The following is a 27,417-nucleotide window of genomic DNA, read 5'->3' on the forward strand; positions in this document are numbered from 1 at the left end:
CCGTGAGGAGATTATATTACCATACATTATATTAAATATTTAATTATTTAAATATAAATCATATGTATGTTTGGAACATAATTCTAAACCCAGACAGTGGGAAATGAAATTGAACGCGATCTTCATAACATGCGGCGATCGTTCGTTTCTGCACATGCGCAGAAGTGATTCATCGCCAGCTGCTCCTGATGAGCTAAAGATCATTTCAAACAACAGAGGCGTCGCGCCTACCCACAGGCGAGCTTATTATTTATAACGATCAGTTACTGATGTTTCATTTGAAAACATTTTCGTTTTTCTTCCTAGATTTTAAAAATTACTTCTCTTTACGCATACGCAAAATCCACTCTTTGGTTTTACACAATTTAGCCATATTTTATAGCACGACCGCCCCTCCTTTTCACGAAATGGTTTAGTCTTGGCGTTGGGCTCGTTCATTTCAACAAGATTTTTTTTTTCAGTTATTGTTTTTTATTATTTGTCATATATAACTAATTAGGCTCTTATCGATCATTTTATATTGAGAACATTGTTTATAAATGTAACTAAATGCAATAGTGTTTGGAGGAAAGAATTGTCGACTGACTGGATACACCCCCCACCCGAATAGTTTCAACCTGCCACTTCCTTGTTTTTCAAAAGTTTATTTTGAAAAAAAAAAAAAGTTGGTTGCGTTTTCGGCGTCCCTTTTCCCAAAACCCACTTGTTTAATAGTCAGAGTCACTGTATTAATTATTAACAATTAATTCAACGCATGCATAGCTTTGATGGTTCATGACAGTAGCGAGCTCGCAGTTTGATCGAGGCAGAATGTTGTCGGCCACCGCTGCCAGCGTCGAGGATTTCAGCCTCAGGTTTCCACTGCATGCCCTAGTGTGGGAGAATGACTACAGGAAGCTGGAAGAAGAGATACAGACGGTACGTGTGTGTGGGAAATCCGTGCATGCTGATGTTGGTGGTGCATCTGGTGTTAGAATCATCACACTGCTGTGATATTTCTGCCTCCAGTGGATTTCATGACATGCTTGACATGCATTTAATAAATCTAAAGAAATTTCAATTGGTATATTATTTGATCTTTTTGCAAAATGCTTCATCAGCTTGCCATCCACTTTTTAACCACAGCACTACCGTGTGTCATTGCATTGGAGAGCTGGTGAGCTCATTCTAACATCAATAAATCTTCATTTTACTGCACCAAGCTGTAGATCACAGGTTTGTTGGGGGGGAAAGCGTAACCTAAAGAAATAAATGATTAAATTGCAATTCAAATAAATAAATAATAATAATAATACATCTAGCAGCAAGTATAATTATTTTCTTAATGATATTTCACACACATTTGCAACATTTATTTAACAATTACATAATGTTTCAGTAAATTGTGTCTTTATTCATGTAAATACAGCTACCTTTTAAGTTTTAGGATGATCTTATTTGACCGTCCATGCCATTTGAATGATTGAATACTGCTGCTACATATGACAGGCATCATCACCAATTCACACAAAGAGTATCCAGTGTTTTGATTAATGACAGTTGCATTGCATATTTCCATTTTCATTTTTTAAGAGCAGTGCTCACGATTTTTGGCATGTCTCCATTTCCTCCCTAAGGTATGTGTTTATGTTAATGTTTACACTCATTTCAGAGTAACATTGAAGAGGTGGATCCCAGGGGCCGGACGCCTCTACACCTGGCCGTCTCTCTAGGACACCTGGAGTCAGTGAGAGTGCTGCTCCGACACGGCGCAGACGTTTCCAAAGAGAACGACAAAAATTGGACAGGTGAGAATAGAGCGTATGAACTGCACATTAGTCTACTTCATAGGTCTTCGACGATGATAAGACATCAGATAGTTTTACAGTATCTTTATGACAGTATCGCCCACTAGAATACCATTAGAGCACTATAATGACCTCTTGCACATCAGTAGATTTCCCAGCCAGTGAAAGCGTTTAATAGTTCTGGTAGGGCTTTTTTTTTTTTTTTTTTCGGGATGCAGTGTCGTTTATTCTCTAATGATCACTTTCTCAAAAACACTTACTGGTCATTTAGCAGATGTGATTTACAGTGCACTGTAGAATAGAAGCTAGTATGTTTACCTTTCCATTACAAGCCCATATTCTTAGATAAAGATGTGTGTTGTCTGCACAGTGCTGCAGGAAGCAGTCAGCACAGGAGATCCAGAGATGGTGCAGCTGGTGCTCCAGAGACGAGATTACCTTAAAGCCTCCACCGCGCTGGGTGGTGTTCCTGAGTTACTGTGCAAGATCCGAGAGGTGCGTCTGCCATTTGATTTTGTGTATTACTTGGAGCAATTTTGACCTATTATTGTATAGTATATAAAAGTAAGATTGTAGCTGCTTTTATTTGATCAAAAGTACAGAAAATGTGAAATATCATTACAATTTGAAAGGGCTGTTTTCTAATGTAATATGTTTTCAGATATAATTTATTCGTGTGATGTCTTCAGTGTCACATGATCCATTTGTATGTGTCTTGGATACATATGCTGCTTAATATTTTTGTTCAGGATTCTTTAATGAAATTGAACGTTCAAAAGAACAGCATTTATTTGAAATAGAAGTCAAATGAATCGGTTTAATCAGTTTAATGCATCTATGCTAAATGAAATTATTTATGTCTTTAAAAAAATTATATCACCAAATTTTATGTCCTATTTTGGCTGTGATTTAGCTGCACAGCCATTAAAAAAAACATCCTTTGTGTTAACATCAAAGGCATTTTGATATTCATAGATGTTTCATTCCTCAAGCAATCAGCATGACTTCTTTCATTCGTCACGAGCCTCTTCTGTTCTAAGGTCAAATATGTTACCTTTTGTTTTACTTTCACTATTCACAGTTTACAGCACATGCTTTCTTACTACCTAACAATTTGCTCTCTGATGCTTTTTGAAAAAAGTTTTATTGGGAAACCAAAGTGCGGCCTGAGGCTTGTGTTGAGAGGTGCGTTGAAGCCCACGTGAAAGTCTAATGAACCTCTTTTTGTCCTAGTCTCCAGATTTCTACATGGAGATGAAGTGGGAGTTCACTAGCTGGAGTAAGTGCACGTTTTCTACTGTACATCAACTCTTATGGCTTTATTAGGCTGTAGAATGATCCTCATCTGCTGCTTTTGCTCTGGATCCAGTTCCTCTCGTATCGCGTGTGTGTCCCAGCGACGTGTGCAGAATCTGGAAGAGTGGGGCCTTTCTGAGGGTGGATATCACCCTGCTGGGCTTTGAAAACATGACCTGGATCAGAGGAAGAAGAAGTTATATCTTTAGAGGAGAAGGTTATTTTCTCTGCCTGTTTGCATGTTTTTTTTTTTCTTTTAAATAGACTAGTCGACTTTTCTGACCATCTGTGGATAATGAATTAATGTGCTGGGGCTGTGAATTCTTCTGAAGCTTACAGGAAATTCACATTTGTATGTTTACTAATGCACTTCGTTTGAGGAAAGGAGAAATGCCTGATGTTTATATCATATGTGTTCTCACAGATAACTCGACTGAGCTGATGGAAGTTAATCACGAGGATGAGGTGGTGGACACTGAGCGCTTCGATCTCTCTCGTGAGATGGAGGACGTCACACTGGACTCCATGCAGCCCGCCGAACAAGAAGTAGCTAAGAGGCTAACAACACCCATTGTCAACACGTATCTGGACACAAAGAACATTGCATTTGAGAGGCATGGCCCCTTATATAAGATTTACATCTAATAAATATACTATCATTCAGAAGTTTATGGCTTTTTGAAAGAAGTCTCTTTCAAGTGTGTAATTAGATGAAAAACATCATCAAAATAGCTGTTTTCTATTTTAAAATGTAATTTAACCTGATTTTTCACCAGCTTTTATTTCATATCTTAAGTTTTACATGAAATCATTCTAATATGCTAATTTTGGTGATCATGAAGTGTTCTTTTATTAATGTTAAAAAGTTATGCTGCTTAATATTTTCTGGAAACAACTTTTTTTTCAGGATTCTTTCATAAATAGATTGTTTAAAAGAACAGCATTTATTTGTAAATTCTGCCAAATTCACACTTCCTTGCTGATTTTTTATTAATTTTTTCTTTAAAAGAAGGCTTTCTGACCACACATTTTTGAATGGAAGCTTCTATGAAAAATGTCTCACATGGAAATCCATGAACATTGTTGCACACTGACTATTTTTTGCTATTGCTAATGAAATGCTAATAAAAAATGCATTTTGTGCTCAGGTCTAAATCCGGTATCTGGGGATGGAGGTCAGACAGAACAGAAGTAGTAAATGGATTTGAAGCCAAGGTAAGCAAAAGACCAGTTGTTTGTGAGCTACAGTACCATTAGGAATGACTGGAAGGACAAAAAAACTCTTATTAGAGTTACAAAAAAGTGTGGCTCTCGTTTTAGAGCAGTGAGTTTCAGAATAAAGCAGTCTTCGACCAGTAGGTGATGATACTGTTTTTGTGCTGATACAGGTTTTTTCAGTGAACAATGTGAACGTTGTGATTCGCACCAGGACGGAGCACCTCACAGACGAGGAGAAGGCCAGGATAAAAAGTAATTAACCCACTTTAAGATTTACGCTATAAATATCATACCCCTTTTCTACCAAAATGGTGCTGGTGCTCGACCGGGAACTGCAAATCTCTCTCAGAACAATCTCTTCCTGTGTTCCCACTTGAGTTATGAACTGTGATCTAATTACAGTACAAAACTAGTATAGTACTAACTCTGAAACTTAATCTGGCAAATTTATCGGTTTCAGACTGTAGGGATCAGTTTGAAGCCAATTTTCTTGCCAATAATAGCAATAAAACACATGAAATAGTTCCAGACAGGACTCCAGCACTCCGTCGGTGGTAAAGGGTCTGTAGTCGGTTCCCTGGAGTTCCTTGTTATGTTAACTGGTTAATATCAATTACTGATGCTTTTGATCTCAACAGGCGAAAGGAATGTTCTGGAGTCTTTACTCGGGACAGTAGAGCAACAGATCGGTGCTCAAGGGGTAGGAACACAAAACAGACACATTGAATTAGTTTTCTTCTGATGGATTTGGATGCTGCAGTCACACTTACAAACAGGGATGCACGATAAATATCGGTCAATAATTAATGCGCATGTCATCATTAGAGATGCACATTAATTATCGGCCGATATTGATCGTGCATCCCTACTTTCAAATTAATGAATGTCAATGATCATGTTCCACCAATGTATGAAAAACACAAAAAATACTATTTTTCAACAGTATTCTATTGATTTATAATTCAAAACCTAACAAATTTGCTTCAATAGTACTACTGTTCTTTTAAATGTGTATATATAATTTTTTTTTTCTAAACGTGTATAATAGTTTGATATTTGTGACCCTGGACCGCAGAACCAGTCTTAAGTGTCACTTTTTCAAAATAGAGATTTAAACATCATCTGAATAAATAAGCTTTCAATTGATGCATGGTTTGTTAGGATAAGATATTATTTGGCTGTGATACAACTATTTGAAAATCTGGAATCTAAGGGTTCAAAAAATGGTAATACTAAGAAAATCACATTTGAAGTCGTCCGAATGAATTCTCAGCAATGCATATTACTAAACAAAAGTTAAGTTTTGATATATTTACGGTAGGAAATTTACAAAATATCTTCAGGAAACATGATCTTTACTTGATATCCTAATGATTTTTGGCATAAAAGAAAAATCTATAATTTTGACCAATACAATGTTTTTGTATATTGCTAAAAATATATCCCAGTGACTTCAGACACATTTTGTTTTCTAGATCAAACACATTTATACATTTTTACGTGTACATTTAAAAAAACATTTTACAAAGTATTGATTCGGTATTGATAATTTCTATGTACGATTACAGGACATGACTATGGAGTATGCCACTGCCACAAACCCCACAGCTATTACTCCAGAGGAGTACTTTAACCCCAACTTTGACCTGCAGGGCAGAGACATCGGTCGGCCCATTGAGCTCACCATCAGAACACAAAAGTGAGGCTGACCATTCACTCCATTCAGTAAATAACTAATATATTACACACATGTTATTGAAGAAATGGTTCAGTTTTTGTGTTTGGACCCCTTCTCAGGTTTAAAGGCACCCTGTGGATGAGTGAAGAGCATCCTCTGTCTCTGGTGGAGCAGGTCACTCCCATCATTGACCTGATGGCTCGCACCAGCACTCACTTTGCCCGACTCAGGGATTTCATCAACCTCAGATTTCCCCCTGGCTTCCCTGTGAAGATCGGTGAGTGAGAAGAACAAACAGCCCTATAAAATTTGCATTTTTAATTTAATGCATCAGATCAAATATTAACCTCTCTAACCTGCAACAAAACTGCCAGTACGTGCTTAAAATTAAACTAAATGTTTGCAAATTGTAGATTGAATTGTTGAAGAGAGTTTAGCATTAACTAATCTAGTTTTTGTGTTTCAAGTCGGTGGTCTTTAAAGAAAACTTCATCCAATTTACATTTGGTAAAAGGAACATGTTCCCTTTGTTTTTCACCTTGTCCAAAAACTCTAGTGAACCAAAGTCAAGTATAGCAAGGCAGGAAAGACTGATACTGATTTTGCATATTTCTTGTGTGAAAATACAAGAATGACCCATGCCTTTTTGCAAAGACCAGACTTTATGCATGTTCTTCATGACCCACTTTCAATTCAACGTATTTTATTACTCAGTCCCAATTTTAATGCAAGAAGAAAACTTTAATGGATTACGCTCACTCTTGGACTTGTTTGCTAAGATTTAACCTAAAAATGAGATTTTTTTCTCATATGTTAAATAAAATTGATCTGCTTTTTTGTTTATTCCAACTCTATGAGGATAGTGTTAGATGCTGACATGGCAATAAAAATAAACTAACCAGTCTTGCGAATGGCTGTAATATGAGTCAGAACATGCAACTAACTAGATCGCAGGTTTGATTCTGTTTCTGTTCTTCAGAAATCCCTCTGTTTCATGTGTTGAATGCCCGCATCACATTTGGAAATGTCAACAAGTGCAGTACAGATGAACCTTTGGAGTCCAACCAATCAGCTTCTACACCCACACCTACAGAAGAGAAGTGTGACAGCCAGGCTTCAGGTTTGAACATATATTGATTCCTCATCTGTTCCAGAATAAATACGCACTGTTAACTGTCATGAAATTAGCCATTAATTCATAGTGGGATTGAGTTACTGGTTTACTGAACCAGCAGGGAATGTTAAATGCAGTATGTTTTACTTCCTGCTCCTGCAGGATCTGCTCCATTCAAGGTATGTCCATCTGTGTTCGTGGCACCTTCACACTATCATCACCGAGGAGGCTACCGCCAATCCAACACACGCCATTACACCCCAGCCAGTCACGATGAAGAGCTGCTCCAGTATGCCATTCACCAGAGTCTGCTCGAGTCCGGCACACTCAATTCACAGGTCAGATAACTTCCTGTTCCTGCATTCTGTGCATTTCTTGATAAAGTATGTCTCTAACATGCAGTCTGGCTGGATGTTTTGTTTTAGGACACTTGGAGTGATTCTGATGGACAGGCAACACAATCCACGATGAATCAGTTGAGCGATGGGTACTTTTCCTGTCAAGGGGCACATACTTTTTTGTTTTTTAAAAAAAATAGACTTTTAAACGGAGTGCATTAAATTGTTATATAAAATAAAGACATTTATAATGTTACAAAACATTTCTATGTAAAAAAATAAATAGTTTAAACTTTCAATTCATCAAAAAAACCTGAAAACAAACTGTTTTCAATGTTGATGGTAATAAGAAACGTTTCTTGAGCACCAGATCATAATATTAGACAAGTAGAAAAAATGATTTTGAAAGAAATTTGTGACACAAAAAAATGGAATAACAGCTGCTTGAAGATTAGCTTTGGCATCACAGCAATTAATGACATTTTAATACTTTTTACGTGTATTTGTATTTTTCATTAAATTAATGCCCATGAAATGTCTTACAAAAACATTTTACAAACTCTCAGCGACCCCAAACAATGGGTAGAGTGATCTTTCAAAATGTAATTTCTTGCATGCATTTTCGTAACCGGTCTCTTTCTGTCACAATACCTCAGGTCTGGGTCTGAAGGAGTTTTAGTAGACCTTAGTGACACCACGCCCTCAAGCCCTGGCTCCACCTCCAGCCCCGACTCTGAGCTGCGATTGGCTCTAGAGCTCTCGACCCGGGCACAGGAGGAGGAGGAAAGGAGAAGGAAGGAGGAAGAAGAGGAATTACAGAGGATTTTACAACTCTCCTTAACAGAAAAGTGACAGTAAGATGAGGGAAGGAAAGAAAAAGGGAGTTCCTGTTATTGCCATAAGCATTAAACCTTTTTATTTATACTCCTCTTCAGATTCAGTGCAGTTCTCTGTCGCCACTGATATACGACTACACATAGTTACATATCACAACATCCGAACGTTTCTGCTGCTTTATCGTTAAACAATAAGCAAACATGCAGTTTCATGATCATTCATACATTTGACAGCATTTTCAGACTTTCTTTTCCTACTTTCAAAAAGGTGATCATGCATGTATTTTACAGGAAACCCAGTGCTGCTTTTTGAAGATTACATGGTAGAAAGGTTGTGACATCCTGACAGTAATGACTAAATAATATCAGCGTTTGTTTTGACGCAAAAGAAGGTTGTTTTGCATTAACTTTAGCTTTAGGTTTATATTAATACTTCGTCTCAGGGTTACACTGATGTTCACCAGTTGTCAGTTCCTTAAACCATTTTATAATCGCAGCCAAGGAAAGTGAAAGAACTTAATGTTTTACACGAAGGCAGAAGGACAGTACCATTTTCAGCCCAATGTGCTTTTGTCATTAAACCGCTTCTGACTGAAGCATCTCTACCGTAAAGGCAATAAATCACACCGCCGTGCCTCGCCGGAGAAAGAGGCACTCAAACAGACTGGGATATTTCTGAAAAGGCCTGTCCGATGTAAGCCGATACGCTTCAAGCTTTTAGTCTGCCTAATCAATAAAACCGCTTAGATCACCATGAGTATGTTGTAATGCAAAGAATGAATGTGGCCGTATTGGGTCACTTTTCTGGCACCAAGCAAACCTCATGCTACACTAAACGCCAAGGGGAATGTGTGATGAAAAGAGAAAAGCAGCTGTTTTTGTCTGAGGGAATGTGTGTGGTTGGACAGCATTGTTTGCTGAATGAGGTTCTGAAGTGGTAAATGTGGGAGAACCTGCCCTGCTCTGTTTGGGAATCTTTAGGGAATCTCACGCTGTTCCTTCCTGTTGTAGCTGCCAGTGCTATTTATTTTGTCAACGTGTTTTTTTTATTTTTTATGTGTTGTCGACTTCTTTCTGTAAGTGTTTCAAGCCTTGTGTGTCTCCAAAGACGTCTGAGTATTGACTTACATCTTGCAGTATCTCTCACTACTTTTTGTATGAAGCTTGAACCGATTTTAACCATATCTCCTGGCACCTCATTATATGTCATAAATGGACATTTATATACTGCTTTACTGTTCTTGTAGCGAACCAGAATCGGAGGATAGGGGCAGCCACAGTCTCAAGGTTATAATCGCAATGTTTTATATTAACAGGACATTGATTTTAGTTTCCTGTATTATTCTCATGCTGCATTTAAATAACGGGAAGTTTATGAAATCGGATGTTCTGGCTACGGTTATCCACATATCATGATTCCTGGACACAGTTCTGTTTCATTCTTTATTTAAATCCTAATTTAAGTCTTCACTCGAACTAATTGCCAAAAGGTTTAATGGTCTCTATCGGATCAGGGTTAGTGTTGCTTTGATTCTCTGTGAATTGTGATGTTGCAAAATGCAAGAGAAAGTATCATTAAGTATAATAAGCATGTTGAAGAAATCCTGAAGGCATTTGTAAACTGTGATGTATATTTGACACACACACAAACATTTTTTTTTTACTTTAATAAAAGCACTTTATTTACTTTTTGGTGTTTCATTAACTGTGTGACAGTTGCATAGCTTCGGCAAATCAAATAAAAAATGTATAAAAGCAGTTAAGGTAGTCAGATCAATATTAGTTCTAAACATTTAATTTTTCTTTTAATTTTAAAAGTGGTTGTTCATGGCACAAATTTATGAAACTTCAAAATTATAAATACGTATCTTGCCATCAAAAACATGAAATTCCCTTTTGATATATTTTTTTAACTCTTAAGATTGATGCCGTTCTTATTCATGTATTCACTTCAAGATTTTAATTCCATTAGTTTATTAGTTATTGTCACATGATCATTTATAATGTCCTGTGCCTCATGAATTTTATTAACAAACCAACAGATGGCACTGTCCTAATGCATACTGTACCTCTGTGTTTTACTTTTTTTTTTTTTTTTTTATTATGTCTTGACTATATTCAAAAGGAATTGACAATTATAATTGTAAATTGTATTTGCAAGTGTGTTTTTTTAATATGTTGACACAACAAATTTGACAATCCAATATCCAAGATGACACCAATTCAAGTAATGCAATTGTAAAAAGCATGTATTAGAGGATGTGGCATGAAGGGCTCTGATCATTTACTGGCCTTATACACTCACATCTCATACAGATGTGCTTGTTGAATATTCATCCAAAGACATACGCTGAAGTAAGATATTATCTGTAAATATGCAAGTATCCATTTGTCCTCTGTTTATCCTGTGTGAGGGAGAGATAACCTGCCCAGCAGATGCTGATCTTATTGTGTGTGACTGGATTAGAAGGATGAGTTGTTTCTCTCCTCTAATGAGAAAAATAAATGCACTCCGTGACTGGTGCAATTGAAAAGAGGACACTTGGGCAGACAAGAATGGAAATACTGAAGCTTAGTGCAAATGTGATGGAAGTGTAAATGTGTTAATTATTCATAATATTATAAAAGCACCATGTTGCTACGATACCAACTACAATTATATTACTTTTAATAGTAGCTTACACTCAGGAAAATGTTATTTGTATCTTACCCCTATTACCATATAGCCTATATATTAGTACTTTAAAATATTAGTTGCATTTAGTTATTTATTTTGAACACAAGCACATTCATACTGATTCATGCATTGACTTTAATTTATTCAAGAGGTCTGACATTCAAAAAAAACTGTCAAATAAACATCTTACAATAAATAATATTTTTAAAAAATAAATACGTTTAAATTCCGACTGTAAACATTTTAGCAGCGTGTAAACCCAAAAAAAACATCAAAATTTAGTATGCATTTGTTTAAGATAGTGTTCAGTTTTAAACACGTAAATTAAGTTTTTAGAGAGATCTGAACTTGATTACAATGACGTTTAATCGGAGTTTAGGACTCGATTTAATTAAAGCGTTTCAGGGAAGACGCTAATGAATTTATCAATATTAATTAGCTCATGCTGACGTTCCTTCGCAACCTTCCAATAGCGAAGGGTTGAATCCTGACGTTGCGTTGTTCTCATCCAATGGCTTGGCTCGGTTCATTAATATTCAAAACAAAGCCTTCTCCATAGTAGTATTCAGTTCCCGGCGTCTTTCATCTTGAGGGGCTTGTCATGCTTGTCACCTGCGTCGAAGGGGTTTGTAGATACACACTGCCATTCCAATCATGACCACCAGCAGTGTGCACAGAACACTTATTAGAAGAACTGAGGGAGGAGATAAAATGAACAGACAATTCAAATAAATCCACTGATGCTCATCTGGTGCAGTGCATTGCGATCATATTTTAACAGAGAGGCCGATTTAGCATGAACAAATAACAAACTGTGCTGTCATCACGTGGTGACAATGGCAGGTTCACCCTTTGTGGATATAACAGGCCTCCTTACAAAGGTTCTATCGCGCGCGCTTGTGTGTGTAAATTAAATTCTTACCCAGATTTTGCCTCAGCAGGACTTCATAAGGTCTATCATGAAATCTAGACTCTCCCAGTTGAGCATTTCCAGAATGGAAAAACATTATACAGGAAGCGATGAGAAAAATCATGCGTGCTCCTGACATTGTAGCGAAACAGCGAGCAGGATGCATCCCAATCCACAGATCCAGCTCGACGCTTCTGGAAGGTCCTAACGCCGTCGGTATAAACCAACATGCCCTTTCAGTGTTTCCCTCGATGCAGTTGTGCAAGTTGTGCCTAATTGATGTAATATGGATATATATATATATATATATATATATATATATATATATATATATATATATATATATATATATATACCAGAGATGGGACCAAGTCACACATGTGCAAGTCTCAAAAAAGGAAATTGTAACTTCCTAAAATTATTTATTTTTCACTTCTGCCAACAGTGTTTGAAATGTTTTACATTTTCAACATTGAGTCCATAAAACTAAACATCCAACAGACTCCTCTCTGAACACCTCTCTCTCTCTCTCTCTCTCTCTCTCAAACACAGTTTACATACAACATTAAACTTTGTTACATTTCTCCTCTCTCTCGCTCTCTCTCTCTCTCTCTCTCTCTCTCTCTCTCACACACACACACACACACTCTCTCTCTCTCCCTCACACACACACACACACACTCTCTCTCTCTCTCTCAGAGTATAGAATATATGACGTATTTTCAGTTGTTTCATACTTTTTTGTTATGTACAGTACAGACCAAAAGTTTGGACACACCTTCTCATTCAAAGAGTTTTCTTTAATTTCATGACTATGAAAATTGTAGATTCACACTGAAGGCATCAAAACTATGAATTAACACATGTGGAATTATATATGGAATTATATACATAACTAAAAAGTGTGAAACAACCGAAAATATGTAATATTCTTGGTTCTTCAAAGTAGCCACCTTTTGCTTTGGTTACTGCTTTGCACACTCTTGGCATTTTCTTGATGAGCTTCAAGAGGTAGTCACCTGAAATGGTCTTCAACAGTCTTGAAGGAGTTCCCCGAGAGATGCTTAGCTCTTGTTGGCTCTTTTGCCTTCTGTCTGTGGTCCAGCTCACCCCTAAACCATCTGGATTGGGTTCAGGTCCGGTGACTGTGGAGGCCAGGTCATCATCACTCTCCTTCTTGCTCAAATAGCCCTTGATGCCTTTAGTGTGACTCTACAATTTTCATAGTCATGAAAATAAAGAAAACTCTGGGAATGAGAAGGTGTGTCCAAACTTTTGGTCTGTACTGTACATAACAAAAAAAGTATGAAACAACTTAAAATACATCATATTTATATTCTGTACTGTGTATATTATATATTAATATATATATTATATTACATACAGCTATTTGTTTTTCTGATTAATTGTTTTGCTCTATGAGAAAGACATGGTAACAAAATATTCGGGGCTTATGCCCCCTTAGCCCAGCCCTAGCGCCGACCCTGGAATGCGTTTTTTTGACGGCCTGCTAGCGGATCATTAGGGGCCGTTCACATCACGTCTTTTGCGCGCGCAAGTTCGTTATTTCCAATGTAGGCGCGCGGTATGCGCGCTCATAATGGAAGCAACGCGCTCACGACGCGCACCGCATCGAGTTAAAAACATCTAAACTTTTCAGAATGCCGCAAGCGCACCGCAGGTCATGTGACAATAACTAACCAATCAGCTTCATACTTTCCCGTATCAACGTTGAAAGCTCAGCTAAGATGAAGAAACAGCTATTTATAGCTGTATATGGATTGCCATTTTGAAATGAATTTAGTAGCAGAGCTACTGCGAGCGATTTATAGTGCTGCAAATCCATTTATACTTTGCTGAAATTTCCGCATCTTCATTGAGAGAGAGCGTGTCATGGATGCTTAGCAACGACAGACGCCCCAGGAGCACTTCTGCCCGAGCGCTTTGGAAAGAAGGAGAAAGCGGCGCGACTAGCGTTTTCCACGCGTTTTTAGGCGCGAACTATTGAAGACAAAAGCGATGACCCTCGGTACCTCTCAGGCTGACATGTTGATGTGATGTGATATCTGATTTAAGTGGGCGTGGTGTGTGTAAGGTAGAGAGGGCATGACTGATGATAGTGTCCTGATCCAGTCACGACGCTATTCTCAGCCTGCGCTCCAGCTGAGTAATCAACTTTATTTTAAAAAATAATTTATATATTTTATATTCAAACTGAAAACATGATGTGATTAACACTCAAGTCATTCAAGTCATCGTGTCTCAAGTCAAGTCAAGTCCCGAGTCTTTAACTTCCAAGTCCGAGTCAAGTCTCAAGTCCTAAAAATAGCGACTCGAGTCGACTCGAGTCCAAGTCACCAAGTCACAAGTCCCCATGTCTGATATATACCATAAATGCAACGATGATGCTCTGTAAATGTATTAATTTATTTATTATGCGCGCAATGCTGGTCACATCCTAAGCAAAAGCTGGATTCTGTTTTTTTTCCAGTATTTTTTATAGGCCTATAATGAAAGGATATCTGACCATTGTCTAAAAACCAACATGCTGGTGCTGTTCATATGTCTTATATTACTTCCATGTCTTTTATATATAACTACTGCAGTCATCTTGAAACTTAAAATTATTTTATAGTAGGCCTATTGCCAAATATTGGTAGACTTCACTATTTTGTGCCCTGAACAAAGAAAAAAAATCTCTGAGTGATTGATTAGGGTACTTTGGTCAAATGAATGAAATGTGTTATATTTGCCAGCTTTTGAAATGGTGTTAAGTATTTATAGTATGCAATTTAATGCCAAGGTAAGAAAACACAAAATGAAAATATTTACTTTGCTATACAATGTTAATAATTGTGGAAATGCGTCATCACAGAAAGTCCATTAATTTTAGATTTTGCCTTGTTAATAGTTTGTTTTCTGTAGAGTATTTATAGGTTTAAAGGGTTAGTTCACCCAAAAATGAAAATAAGCCCATGAATTACTCACCCTCAAGTCATCCTATGTGTATATAACTTTTTAGACGAATCCTGTCGGAGTTATAATAAAAATGGTCTTTGATCTCTCAAGCTGTTTAATGTTGCATGCATCAGTCCAAAAGAGGTTAAATAAAAAGCGCCCATCCATAAAAATAAAAAGAAAGTGTCTCACATGGCTCCAGGGTTCAACAAAGCCTGTTGTAGCGAATCGATGCATTTTTGTAAGAAAAAAATCCATACTCAAAATGAAATAATCACTTTAATCGAGCTTGCACTCACAGTTGGAAAATGAAAGCAGTTCCGGAGGAATGACGTACGAGGTCAGCATTTCGCATGTGCCGGTGTGTCTTGTGAAAACCAACGTTTGTTAATATGTGCCAAGGAAGCAAATATTATTTTCTTTGGCAAAAGAAGACCAGTCTCCACTTGGCTTATATCGAAATCCTCCCACATTCTCATTTTGTTCTTCTAATTAGTGACCATTGTTTTGTTTTTATCTCTCCACTCCATTTCCGCGGCTTCCGTTTGCAACTGTGAGCACAAGCTACAATAAAGTGATTATAACATTTTGAGGAGTTGTGGGGAAGTCATGGCCTAGTGGTTAGGGTTGTGGTTTCGAGTCCCGGGCCGGCAATATCACGACTTAGGTGCCCTTGAGCAAGTCACTGAACCCCCAACTGCTCCCCGGGTGCCACAGCATAAATGGTTGTTCACTGCTCCGGGTGTGTGTTCACGGTGAGTGTGTTCACTGCTGTGTGTGTGCACTTTGGATGGGTTAAATGCAGAGCACAAATTCTGAGTATGGGTCACCATACTTGGCTGAATGTCACGTCACTTAAAGAGGCTTTGTTCACCAACTGGTGCTGTGTAAGACATTTTTGTTTATTATTATGGATGGTTGCTTTTTATTTCACGTCTTTTGGACTGATGCATGTAACACCTGCTGAGTGGCATTAAACATCTTAAAAGATCAAAGACAATTTTTAATCTGACTCCGACTGGATTCATCTGAAAGAAGAAAGTCATATACGCCTAGGATGAGTCATTTATGGGCTAATTAAAATTTTGGGGTGAACTAACCCTTTATTAAAATTAACCAACAAGTATAGATAGTTTAAAATAAAATCTGTATTTTACATTTCCCAATCATTTAAACAAAATAAAATGGTAATCTGTGACCATAGAAATGGCTTACATTTAGAATTGCATTCATGTTAAATTGGTATGTTTCTTATAATAATAGAACTTCTCAATCATAGACCCATAAATAAATGTGATTCACTGAGAATGACTATTTTTGTCAGCTGAACCCATTTGAGTAATCATTTTTATGTTAAAATGTTTCATTTTAAGTCATTGTCAGCTTTTTATTAACTGTTTGCGAACCTTAAGATTTTTCTACAGCCTGAACTTTGCCTCATGAAACACAGTTATTGCAGGTCACATACAGTTTGTCACTCACTAGCCTTTTTCATGCAACTCTTGGTCTTTCAATTTTGGTAATTAACAGAGGAGCACAGAGCCTGCAGCCCTTTTGTTAGGCTTCTCTGTAGTTGAGGTCCACCTCTCCTTCAGTCGCCTGCACTGAAGCCTTTGATCCATTCTGCGGTCTCTGCTAGAAGTGGCTGAATGTGGAATAGCATTATCTTTGCTCTATTCTCTCACCCCATACCTGAAACTGGCTGAACTGAGCTGCGTTTCCCAGAGCTGCGATTGGTGGCGATTGAAGATCTGGTCTTTAATAAAACATCTCATTTAAATGCCTGACACAATGCCGTTCTCTTACCCCTTGTGTGTTTACAGATGCTGGATACTGCAGCTCAATGCAAATCAACATGTTAATTAAAGTGCAAGGCTGTTCACGCTAACAGAATGAAAGTGGGAATCACACATAGCATTGTACATCTGAAATGATAGATTGATAAATAAATAGGAATGTTCAGCACAGCTTTATTAATTTTCCAAACATACACACAAGCAAAACCCTCTGCCACAACCTACAGTGCAGACATAGTACATGTACCTCATTTTGAACTATCCGTAATAAGACATTCATAGCAATTAAATATTTGGTCACGTTCAGTAACATCCTCAGTCCTTTATTTGGAAAAAAAAAATGTGAGAAGAAAATTAAGACATTACACAGGATTGGGGCTCAAATTTTGTTAGATAATGACAATTTCATATAGTGTTAGTTCAGAAGAAACCCTTATTTTTGTCCTTTTCTTGGTGAGGTACTGTACAATACAGGTTTTACAAAGTTTTTACATAAAGTAGATATAGTATTTAGTCAGAGTTAAGGCAGAAAAAAACACCATAATTATTCAATCTTGACAAGTTATTTCTGAAACGTAAGTGAGAAATGTGTATGAAGTTCTTGTTCTCATTGGTTGGATTTCTCACAGTGAGGTAATCTCACTTACATGTATCTCAAAAAACATTTTATGATATTAAGGGTACTTACTAAAAAAAAAAAAACACTGACCTCTTCATCTTATACATAAACCTTAAATGGAAAAAAAGAACATCAATCATTTATAAATTGCACAGATTATTTAATTAACATTTATAATTTACCTTGAATGTTTTCTTTTTTTTCAGATTAAATCTAATATGCGTCACATTTGAATATTTCATTTTCTTCTGGACAAATCCCTAGAGTTATGCAAAAGTTGCTTAGTTGGCCGTGGACATGTGTAACCCAATATTTGTGGGGGGATTTTTGTGTGAGTTGTGATCAGTTGTTTTCCTCTCAGTGGTCTATAGTATAGGACTTAGGCCCATACTGTCTGTGTGGATGTCTGGCAGTGTTCTCTCCGGTCGCAGACATACAGCAAGACGCTGAAATTGAATTGAAAACAACATGTGAGCAACTCATCAACCCATTTTGTGAATTTCAAGGAATGGGAATCACCCTCAGTTTGTTTCTTCGTTAGAACAGATTTGGAGAACTTTAGCTCTACATCACTTGGATCCTCTGGGTGAATGGATTCCTTCAGAATAAGAGTCTAAACGGCGGTTAAAAAACATAACAATAATCCACAACATGACTCCAGTCCATCAAATAATGTCTAAAGAAAGGAAAAGCTGAATATTTGTAAGAAATAAATCCATTGTTGCTTCTAGCCAAAGTCCATAATGCATAATTGCATAATACCGTGAAAAGTCCATCCCCTGTTGTTCTCTCACATCAAAACCTATGCCAACAAATTTGTTCAGAGCTGTTTTGGACTGTTCGCTTGTAAACAGTGCTTGATCTGCACATGTTTCTCTCCTGATTCAAACAAGATTACTTTTTCACTGGAGAAATCAATATAATAGATGGAGGACTCTATCCATAATGATGGTTTCAGGTTAAAGTCATTTTGATGACAGATTTGTTTCTTGCAAACACACAGCTTTTCACTTCACAAGACAGTATATGATGGACTGGAGTTACATGGATTACCTGTGTTTTTTCCACAGACTCTCATTCTGACGGCACCCATTCACTGGATCGGTGAGCAAACTATATTGAGCTAAATTTCTCCGATTCCATTCTGATGAAGAAACAAACTTATCTACATCTTGGATGGCCTGAGAGTGAGTAAATTATTTTGGGTGTAACAAGAATGCTTTTCAAGTGTGAGTAGTTCATTTAGACAACCAGTGGCTCACATGCATGTCTCACCTGTTTAAGAGAGCCTGGGGTCCACACAAGCTTGTACACCATGTAGACGGGGATCCATATGAAAGAGGACGCTCCGATGATGTAACCGACCGTGATGCTCCAGTCTGGGAACTCGTAGTCGAATAGTGAGAGGGTCTGAGGGTTCAACAGTGAGCTGATAATGATGTACTGAAGAAATGAATGGGAAACATATTCAGTGAGTTCAATTAGCACATAAAAATGAATGAAATCAAGAAAAGAAAAATGCAGTTGCTTCAAAAAGTTCCATTTATCAAACATGAATTTTTTTCTTTCAAATGTATTATCTAATTTTAAGAGTGTTAGAACAATTCAGGTTAGAATAATCTGTAGGTCACTGCAGTCTCTGGATGGATTGATCAATTCGTGAGACTCTGATCAGATTATTTTATATTCAAAAGGTCCATATTATCAAGTGACAAATGTCTTCTCTCCAGCATTTCAAATAACCTCTCTAACACCATCTCAGGAGATGAGACAGGCAGCCGTTTATCGTGTTTGTTTTTTTAAATGATGAAAAAATGGTTGTGGGAATGTCAGCCGTGTGTGGCAGCCCTGGCCTGTTGAGATGCATGCAGAAGTATCAGAGGAATATAATGCTATAAGGTTGCATGCGGTTTGACATTTGCAGACTGGGAATTGTGACCGTGTGGACAGGTGAGGGGATGAGATTATGAAGGTGTTAAGGGTGGAAAGGAGGTGGTGGATGCTTAAAGAGTTTTCAGAGCATTATAAAGGACTTCATCATTTCACAAACTTTGCAAGTACTGTTAGGACATCTTTGTTTAAACTTACAGCAAGAAAAGCTGGGCTGATGGCAACCCAACACACTCTCCAGAAGAGTCCTGGAGTATAGCCCAACATTGATTTGATATCATTGCTGAATCTGTTAATACCTGGAGAAATTAGACATGATGTTTATAAAAGAAATAACAGATATATTACAATTTAAAATAAATGTTTTTGAAACTGTTTCAATTAAAAATGGAAAACTGTAATTGATTCCTGTGATGACAAAGATGATGCTTCCATTACTGCAGTGGTCGTTATTATCAAAATTCAAAAGCTTAATATACCTTAATATTTTTATATTTTTACGGAAAACATGATACATACATAACAGAATTTAGTGTGTGTGTGAATATATATATATAATTTTATTAGTTTTTTTTAATATATATATAAAAACCTTACCATAAAACCAGGATACTGCTGTGGCCTCCAGAAAGACTATAGCTATAATTGAAGAACCAACTCCAAATTCTTCTAGTAACTTTACCACATATGCACCACCCTTGCAAAAAAAGAACAAATAAAAATTAATAAAAAAATAATAATTATTATTCAAAATGATGTACAATTATTTCATTATGTCATCCTGGTATCGCGGACTCACTCTCATTTCATTCAAACCCAGCTGCTGGCATTTTGCTATACTTGTTTTGTACATTGTAATGGATTATAAGAGAACTAAAAAAGTGATAAGGTTTTAAAAAAAAAATAATTTTTGTATTGCCTTTTTGTTGTGAAAGGTTGTGTATTAAGTGGTTTTACTGCACTGTTTCCCTTAAATGTCCATCTAGTTTGAATTTGAGGCTTGCTCGCAATTACTGTCTTCACGGAAGCTTTGCGTTCAAATCAATATTTTGCATCAAATTATTTACTAATATGACAAGTTGCTGTGTAATAAGCGGAATAATGTACATCCAGCCAGTTGTTCTCTCAGAATAAACCCCTTCAGGCTGATACAAGATTTGAACAACCGGCTGGATGTACATTATCCCTGACATATTCTATTTCACACACTCTGTTATTATAATATTGTGTTTCCCTGCTGAAAGGTACATTCAACACATTGAGATCCAGAAGTGTACTGAAACTCACTGTAGTAAGGGTGCCGAGAGAGCCCAGAAAGCAAACAACCACCAGTCCAAAAACAAACAGCTCTCTCCGATGGGACAGGGTGTCTGGGTACTCATCCATTACAGCTGTGATTATGGCCTCTAGCCCACCAAACTGAGGCAAGAGAGCACACACACAAAAAAGATGAACACTCAATCATATATATTGCTATTGCAGGACAGAACTGTAGAGATATATCATTCTCTTTTAGTTCTGTCTTTATTCGTAATGTTTTATAATTCAGCTGTTGAATGCACAATCTCCATTCAGGCTTCTTGCAGATCATTTCAGATTTTGACATATTTTTGGCATTTGAAACCTAGAAAAAGATAAAAGTCTCACATTGGCTTACATAAGCAGTGTTATCATTGTAGTAAATTTCATATTGAATTGGAATTGGCATTCTTTCTGAATTATAATCGATATCTTTGTTGTTTCGTCTCTTTAGCCATCAACAGTCATGCATCGATTCTCACGCACAGCCAAAAGAAACAAGATGTGTGCTGCATGCTGACTGTCAAAACAACAAACTTTAAGACGACTCTGATGCCATTTAATTTAAACAGAGCCAAACTAAAAATATGTTGTTGTTTACTTGCTTCCTTTCATCCGTATACTCAAAACTAGTTCTGTATCATGTTTCATATCTGTATTTCTATACATTATATACTTTTGCTGGCTTCACATGCATATTAAGAAATATAGTTTCTGCACATTTACAGGTATAAGTGTATTCATACCGTGCTGTCCAGTCCAAGAGTAATCATCATCACAAAGAAGATGATGGAAAAGAAAGTCGACCCAACCATATTTGCAATGGCTTCAGGATATGTGATGAAGAGCAGACTGGGTCCTAGAGGAGGGGTTGTATGTTATTTTTGGTTGGATGCAGCACATCTACAGTAAAACTCTAAATATTTAAAAAAGCAAAGATGAAAGCTTACCTTTGTCCCTGGCTACATCCTCAACGTTTACATTTCTCTGTTCGGCCATATATCCCAGGACAGTGAAAATAACAAATCCTGACACAAAACTTGTCAGGCAGTTGACCAGACTGGTTACAATCGCGTCTCTGTACAAATCAAAAAAATAGAATGTAATTTACAAACTAAATTAAAAAAATGTGATGGCTGACAGAATTTGCCGTGGGCGGTTGCCAGATCCCATGTCCATATGTAATATTCTCATCTTTAGATATGACTTGATCTGTTAAGATTGCCCATATGGCTCCTGACTATCTTTTAGCACACAATTCAATTTCCTATCACTCAATATATCTCTTCAAATTGGCCGTAATTTGCAGTTCTAATCTTGTTTTTATATCATTAACTCATGTGGCAGGGCATTTGTTTTGATTCATCATATGATTCATCAGAACCCAGTTCGTTTTGATGGCATTTCTCCTTGGTTAGTGGACACAGAGCCGAATGTAAATAAATGGCTCAACTATAGATAGAATCAGAATTAAGAGTGAGTGGGAATCACACTGGCCAGAATTGGCAGGTCTGTTTTGTTACAGCACTGTATAAGTTTGCTTTTCTGTTCATAGACGACTATCGAAACTTTGGGGTCAGTAAGATTTTTTTTTAAAGAAATTAATACATTTATTCAGCAAGGAAGAATTACATTGATCAAACACAACAGTAAAAACATGTATGTTGTTATAGAGTTCAATTTTATTAGAGCCTCGCACATGAAATGCAGTACAAAAAAGTAGGCTAAATCGTGTGCATGATTTACTAATTCATTCCTTCGATTTGCACAATTTAGCAAATCGAGGGAACGCAATAGTAATCGTGTGCATGTTTTAGTACATTGAGGGAACGAATTAGTAAATTGTGGCATAATTTATTTATTTTTTCTTGCATATCATGTGCAGGGCTCCGTAGATTCACATGGTCTTTTGAACTTTCTGTTCATCAAAGAATTAAAAAATAATAATAATTACATGGTTTCTTCAAAATTCTAAAATGTTTTCTGATCAGCATATTAGAATGATTTCTGAAGTATCATGTGACACTGAAGACTGGAGTAATGATGCTGAAAAAAACAATTTAACTTCAAATAAAAAAAGAATAAGTGTAATAGTATTTCACAATATTACTGTTTTTACTGTGTTTTTGATCAAATAAGTGCAGCTTCCATAAACATAAAAAATCATACATACTGTGTGACTCAAGTATTAACTTAAACTAGATATTATTTTAATATCTTTTATAAAAAAAAACATATCAAACAACCATGAACTCAATGCAAATGCTGATAAACAGAGGATGCTGAAAATTCCACTAGATCAGTGTGATGAAAATGAAGGTTTTGTCTGTACCTGTAGCAGTTATTGTTGAAGGGGTTGTAGCTGGACAGGGCGAGCAGAACGCCAAAACCAGGACCGAGAGAGAAGAAGATCTGTGCAGCTGCATCAACCCATACCTAAAAAACAAATCATACTATAAACCAAAGTGTGGCTAGAGCCAAACACATGAAAACGAATCGAATCATAAAGATCATTCATAAAATTCACTATATTTCAGTTCCAATTCAGGAACTTAAATGGTGAGAAAATGCTGAAGACAACGACATCACAGAATACTGGGATTAAGCAGTGCATGATCACATCTGAAGATTTGTGTGTGTCAATAGTATGAGGGCCTTTCATGATGGAAAACCGTTTACGCATATCATTAGTCCCTAGTGCTTTATTTTTGTTCCCATCACGGTTTTCTGCAGTTCTGCATCACCTAGCAAACAGCATCTCATGACTCGAAGTATGAAAATGCAGTTTTTCCTATTGCTTCCATGGACCATTTATATACCTGAGACAATATTTGTTTATTTATCATGGAGTTCTTTATTATTAACTTATCTCAAAATTTATGAAGAAATATCCGCTTTATGAAGTCCATAATTTCCCCAGGTCAGTTCATCTACTAATGATTCAGGACTTTCCTGCCCAAATGCCTCAGATCTTTTTATTACTGCATGAAATAAAAGCACTTTCCTACATACATGCATTTTGCAATCAAAACAGCACATAAATACATTTAAAAGGGTAACAAGAGTAAGTAAAGAATGGCAAGAAACAACACAATGTAATTTAACAATAAATCAATGCTAGACGCAAAGGGAAAAGTCTGAGCGGTGGTAAGAGAAAAGCACTCACGCTGGTCTCCTTCAGTTTCTCCCATTTGGGATTGAGGTAGAACACCACTCCTTTCCACGCTCCTGGCAAAGTTGCACCACGGATCATAAGGATCAACAGCACTGCGTACGGCAGGGTGGCAGTCACCCATACTACCTGAGAGAGACACAGGAGGATGAGAGGATGTAGAAAGAGGTGTTTTTCCTCAAAACACAGGACTCAGTTACCTTTCCTGAAGTCTTGACTCCTTTCCAAAGGCTGAAGTAGACGATGGTGAAGATGAGGAAGAGGCAAAGCGTGAGCTGCCAGCGAATATATCCCACATCCTCAAGCCCGGATGATTCATGGACTACCAAGACATTCCTCCTGTTTTAAGAAGGATTTACAAATACAGTCTGAAACTGACCTGAACTGCAAAGCATATGCATACAATACTTCAGTATACACAAGTTTAGTGGACAAAAAAAAAATCTGAAATATAAGAAAGAAATGTTGATGCAATAAAAAAAATCTGATCTCCACCAATTTAAAAATGTGTTATCAGTCATTTGCAGTTCTTTAGGAATTTAACAAAAAGAATGATGTATTATTTTCGTTGATTGCAATATGCTTTGCATATTTATATATATTCGTGCTGTCAAACAATTAATCACGATTAACTGCATCCAAAATAAATGTTTTTGTTTGTACATAATATATGTGTTTACTGTATATATTTATTATATATATACAAACACACACACATGCAATATATATTTTGAAAATATTTACATGTATATATTTATATTAATATAATTTATTATATATATCTATTTTCTTAAATATATACATGCATGTATTTATATTTATATATAAACATTATACACACACACACACACACACACACACACACATATATATATATATATATATATATATATATATATATATATATATATGCTGTTCCACCTTTCATCCACAATGCTTTTTTTTCCAATTGTTATTTATTTTTACTAAATCTAGCCCTCATTGTCTTTCCTTCACTCTTTTCTTTGCCATATTTGCAGCCACTTACATGCACTTACGTGTAAAACTCCTCGGCAGGTGAACGTGAATAGTTAGTCCAGGTCACATTGTCTTTTCCGAAATAGTTAGTGCAGTTCTCTGTGTTCCATTCATTATCACAGCTGGTCCAGGGCAGAGTGCTACTGAAGGAGGAGTAGAGGTAGAACAGGGCCCAGGCGATGATGGTGTTATAGTAGAAGGACACATACAGTGCAATGATGCAGATGGCAAAACCAATACCTGACAGGGAAGAGAAAGTGATGTCAGATTTTTGATAAAGAAATCTCTCAGTATGACACTGTGTTCGTTTTCTCTGTCCATCTATCTCTGTAAACGTCTATTAGACTTTGAACCAATCCTAAAGTTAGAAGTATAGAAAAGTAAACATTTATAGACCTTTAATGCTCAAACCTTACAATATTGTACATGAGAAAGAATGTATCTCACCTTTAAAAATAGGGCAAATATGTTTCCATATGGATATGGCACCTGTCCTGTGGAACTGTCCCAGAGCTAACTCCATGTAGAAAAGTGGCACTCCACCGAATACAGCCATCAGGACATATGGAATAAGAAATGCACCTGAAGAACACAATAATAACAGATCAAAGTGATTTTCTAATCTCTCAAATCAGTGAGATCAACAAAGGACAATTTGAACACTTACTAGCAGGTTGTTGTTTTTTTTACTAGTACTTATAAAGCACTTATGAATGCCTTGTTCTGCATAAGCATATTATAAATCTCTTAAACCTACCCAATACCAGATCATAACTACTACATCAACTTACTATCAATAAGCTGCAAATTAGGAGTTTATATAGGGAAGACTCTATAATCTAAAGTGTTACCATATCTTCCACTAAGTAAATTTATCTGTATGTTTTAAGTATTTATGTATGTTATTAAATCATGTTTCTTTTCAATAATTTCAATAGGTTACTTTGAAAACATGGGATGAGATTTGTAGTGTGACACATGTTGATCTCAGTTTAAATCATGAATACATGATTGATGACTGCAGCTGGCCATGTCTGCTTCACATGTGCACCGGAGCAGAAGTTTAAATAAACATAATTATAATAAGCATTATTTAATATATTGAGAATACAAACCAAAAATGAAAACATGTTACATTGTTAAATCAGGGCAGTCTGTAAAATATTCTTGGCAGAAGCATGGTTTTCAAGTTTGTTGCACCTATATGTTTGTTTTTTTTAAACTACAAAATTAACAGGTCAAATCTTGTAGCCTTCAGGTAAAAAAAAACACATTGGGTGTTTTTCCCTTTGGTAAATACGTATTAAATACTTATTTAAAATGATACCCTGTAAAATAAATGTCATGATGATGACGGATGGGAATTTTTTATTTATTTATTTTTTTTTATTGCGTATTATCTCTGCGCTATGCTAATATGTTTTCAGACTCGACTCAACATTGTCTTTTTTGTGTGTGTGAGTGAAGAGGTTAAATTGGTCGTGGCGTTCGCATCACTGATTTTGCTTAAAAACTTAAGACACCAATTAAACCTAACATTTTAGTTTTATTGAGTTGGTTTAGTCTAAGATATCCTCAGAAAACACGTTATGTTGCTTATTCAGTTGTTAAGATGTTTTTTTCCAAACAACTAAAACAAAATAATAATTTCAGCACCGTGGACAGCGCATCCGCTCTTGTGCTTTTAAATGTAATAACATTTCAACTGATCAGTTGAAGTAGCAAGAAACTATTTTAAATGTTTTTGTGAATGGATATTATTGTACAGTGTTATTTAAATTTTAAAAAGTAAATATAAGTAAATACATACAGTTCATAAAAGTTTATAACACTTACCACCGCCGTTTTGATAACAAATATATGGAAATCTCCAAACGTTTCCGAGATCTACCGCAAAACCGATGACTGATAAAAGAAAATCCATTTTTTTGCCCCATTCCTCGCGGGACTCTGTCTGAATGATGACGGGCACCGGGTTGCTGTTGTACCCGGGGTTCTTTGGAGGACCTGGGGTGCAGAGGTGCCCGTGAGCCAGCACCTGCTCTTGGTGGGGCATCTTCGATGGTCCCAGTGACTTGGCAAACTGCAGAAGTACTTATAAACTGCCTAAGAACTGCCTTTTGTGAGTTTCTTTCGAATGTAAAAAGTAGTAAGAATATTTGTTTGGATTATGCTCGACGTGCGGTCAAAAGAGGCTGCGCGGGGGACAGCAGCATGCTGCTGTGGTTGATTTCCCTGCTGGTGGGAGGAAAGGTTTGAGGTTTAACCAAGAGTCCCCCACCTGAGCGCGAGAGCTCTGATCAAATGAGATGCGCGCGACTACATCACTCACCCCTGACACCCCATTCAAATGGACTTCTCAAGGAGCGCGCGCGAGAACTCCAGATATATAGCTCGATTTGTCAACATATAATGACAATATTTTGAAGAAGAGGCATAAAAAAGTATGGTCAATGAGTACTTTTTTTATTGTTTAAAAAATACCATGTATGCTTTAAAATTTAATTTAGTACTATATTTAATCTACTGTATTTTATTAATACATTAACAAAACATGTTTTTTACTGGTCTAAACTGGTTACTAGCTGGTTCAGTCTGCTAGAACCAGCAACAAACCATGTACTGGGCATACTTAAGATGGTCAAGATGATCATGATAGATGGTCAGACAGATTTTTAACATCCTATGACCAGTTATTATGCACTGCCCAGGTAAAAAAGAAAAGTACTCTTTCCTTAAAATGTGCACTAATTTTGTACTTAATAGGCCATGCTAAAATAATTCTTTGGTAGCCTACTTCTTAAGATAAACT

General features: G+C 36.6%; 2 protein-coding genes across 3 annotated transcripts; one reads left to right on the top strand and one right to left on the bottom strand.

Annotated features, from left to right (window-relative positions):
• The first annotated feature begins 303 nt into the window (after window positions 1-303).
• LOC113049000 (ankyrin repeat domain-containing protein 13A-like) lies at window positions 304-9,953 on the top strand. Of its 2 annotated transcripts, none has more exons than XM_026211003.1 (15): window positions 304-918; window positions 1,652-1,787; window positions 2,158-2,282; window positions 3,021-3,066; window positions 3,157-3,300; window positions 3,508-3,697; window positions 4,232-4,298; window positions 4,472-4,553; window positions 4,940-5,001; window positions 5,870-6,000; window positions 6,099-6,256; window positions 6,959-7,099; window positions 7,256-7,431; window positions 7,519-7,580; window positions 8,088-9,953. In XM_026211003.1, exons 1-15 carry the CDS (start codon window positions 775-777, stop codon window positions 8,281-8,283), a joined length of 1,860 nt encoding a protein of 619 aa, XP_026066788.1. In that variant the 5' UTR covers window positions 304-774; the 3' UTR covers window positions 8,284-9,953. The 2 variants fall into 2 exon arrangements, with proteins under 2 accessions (XP_026066788.1, XP_026066789.1); XM_026211004.1 differs by having other exon boundaries at window positions 308-918; window positions 7,519-7,568.
• Window positions 9,954-17,456: 7,503 nt separating this feature from the next.
• On the bottom strand, window positions 17,457-26,840 carry LOC113050001 (sodium-dependent serotonin transporter-like). The gene is made up of 13 exons (XM_026212725.1): window positions 26,442-26,840; window positions 25,053-25,187; window positions 24,626-24,845; window positions 23,789-23,927; window positions 23,583-23,717; window positions 22,749-22,852; window positions 21,367-21,494; window positions 21,163-21,275; window positions 20,405-20,536; window positions 19,715-19,814; window positions 19,316-19,416; window positions 18,503-18,670; window positions 17,457-17,673 (listed from the first exon to the last, which is right to left on the bottom strand). The coding sequence occupies exons 1-13, from the start codon at window positions 26,659-26,661 to the stop codon at window positions 17,593-17,595; spliced, it is 1,776 nt and encodes a 591-aa protein (XP_026068510.1). The 5' UTR covers window positions 26,662-26,840; the 3' UTR covers window positions 17,457-17,592.
• Between the last annotated feature and the right edge of the window lie 577 nt (window positions 26,841-27,417).

Source organism: Carassius auratus, chromosome 30 (genome assembly GCF_003368295.1).
Source record: "Carassius auratus strain Wakin chromosome 30, ASM336829v1, whole genome shotgun sequence".
Taxonomy (NCBI): domain Eukaryota; kingdom Metazoa; phylum Chordata; class Actinopteri; order Cypriniformes; family Cyprinidae; genus Carassius; species Carassius auratus.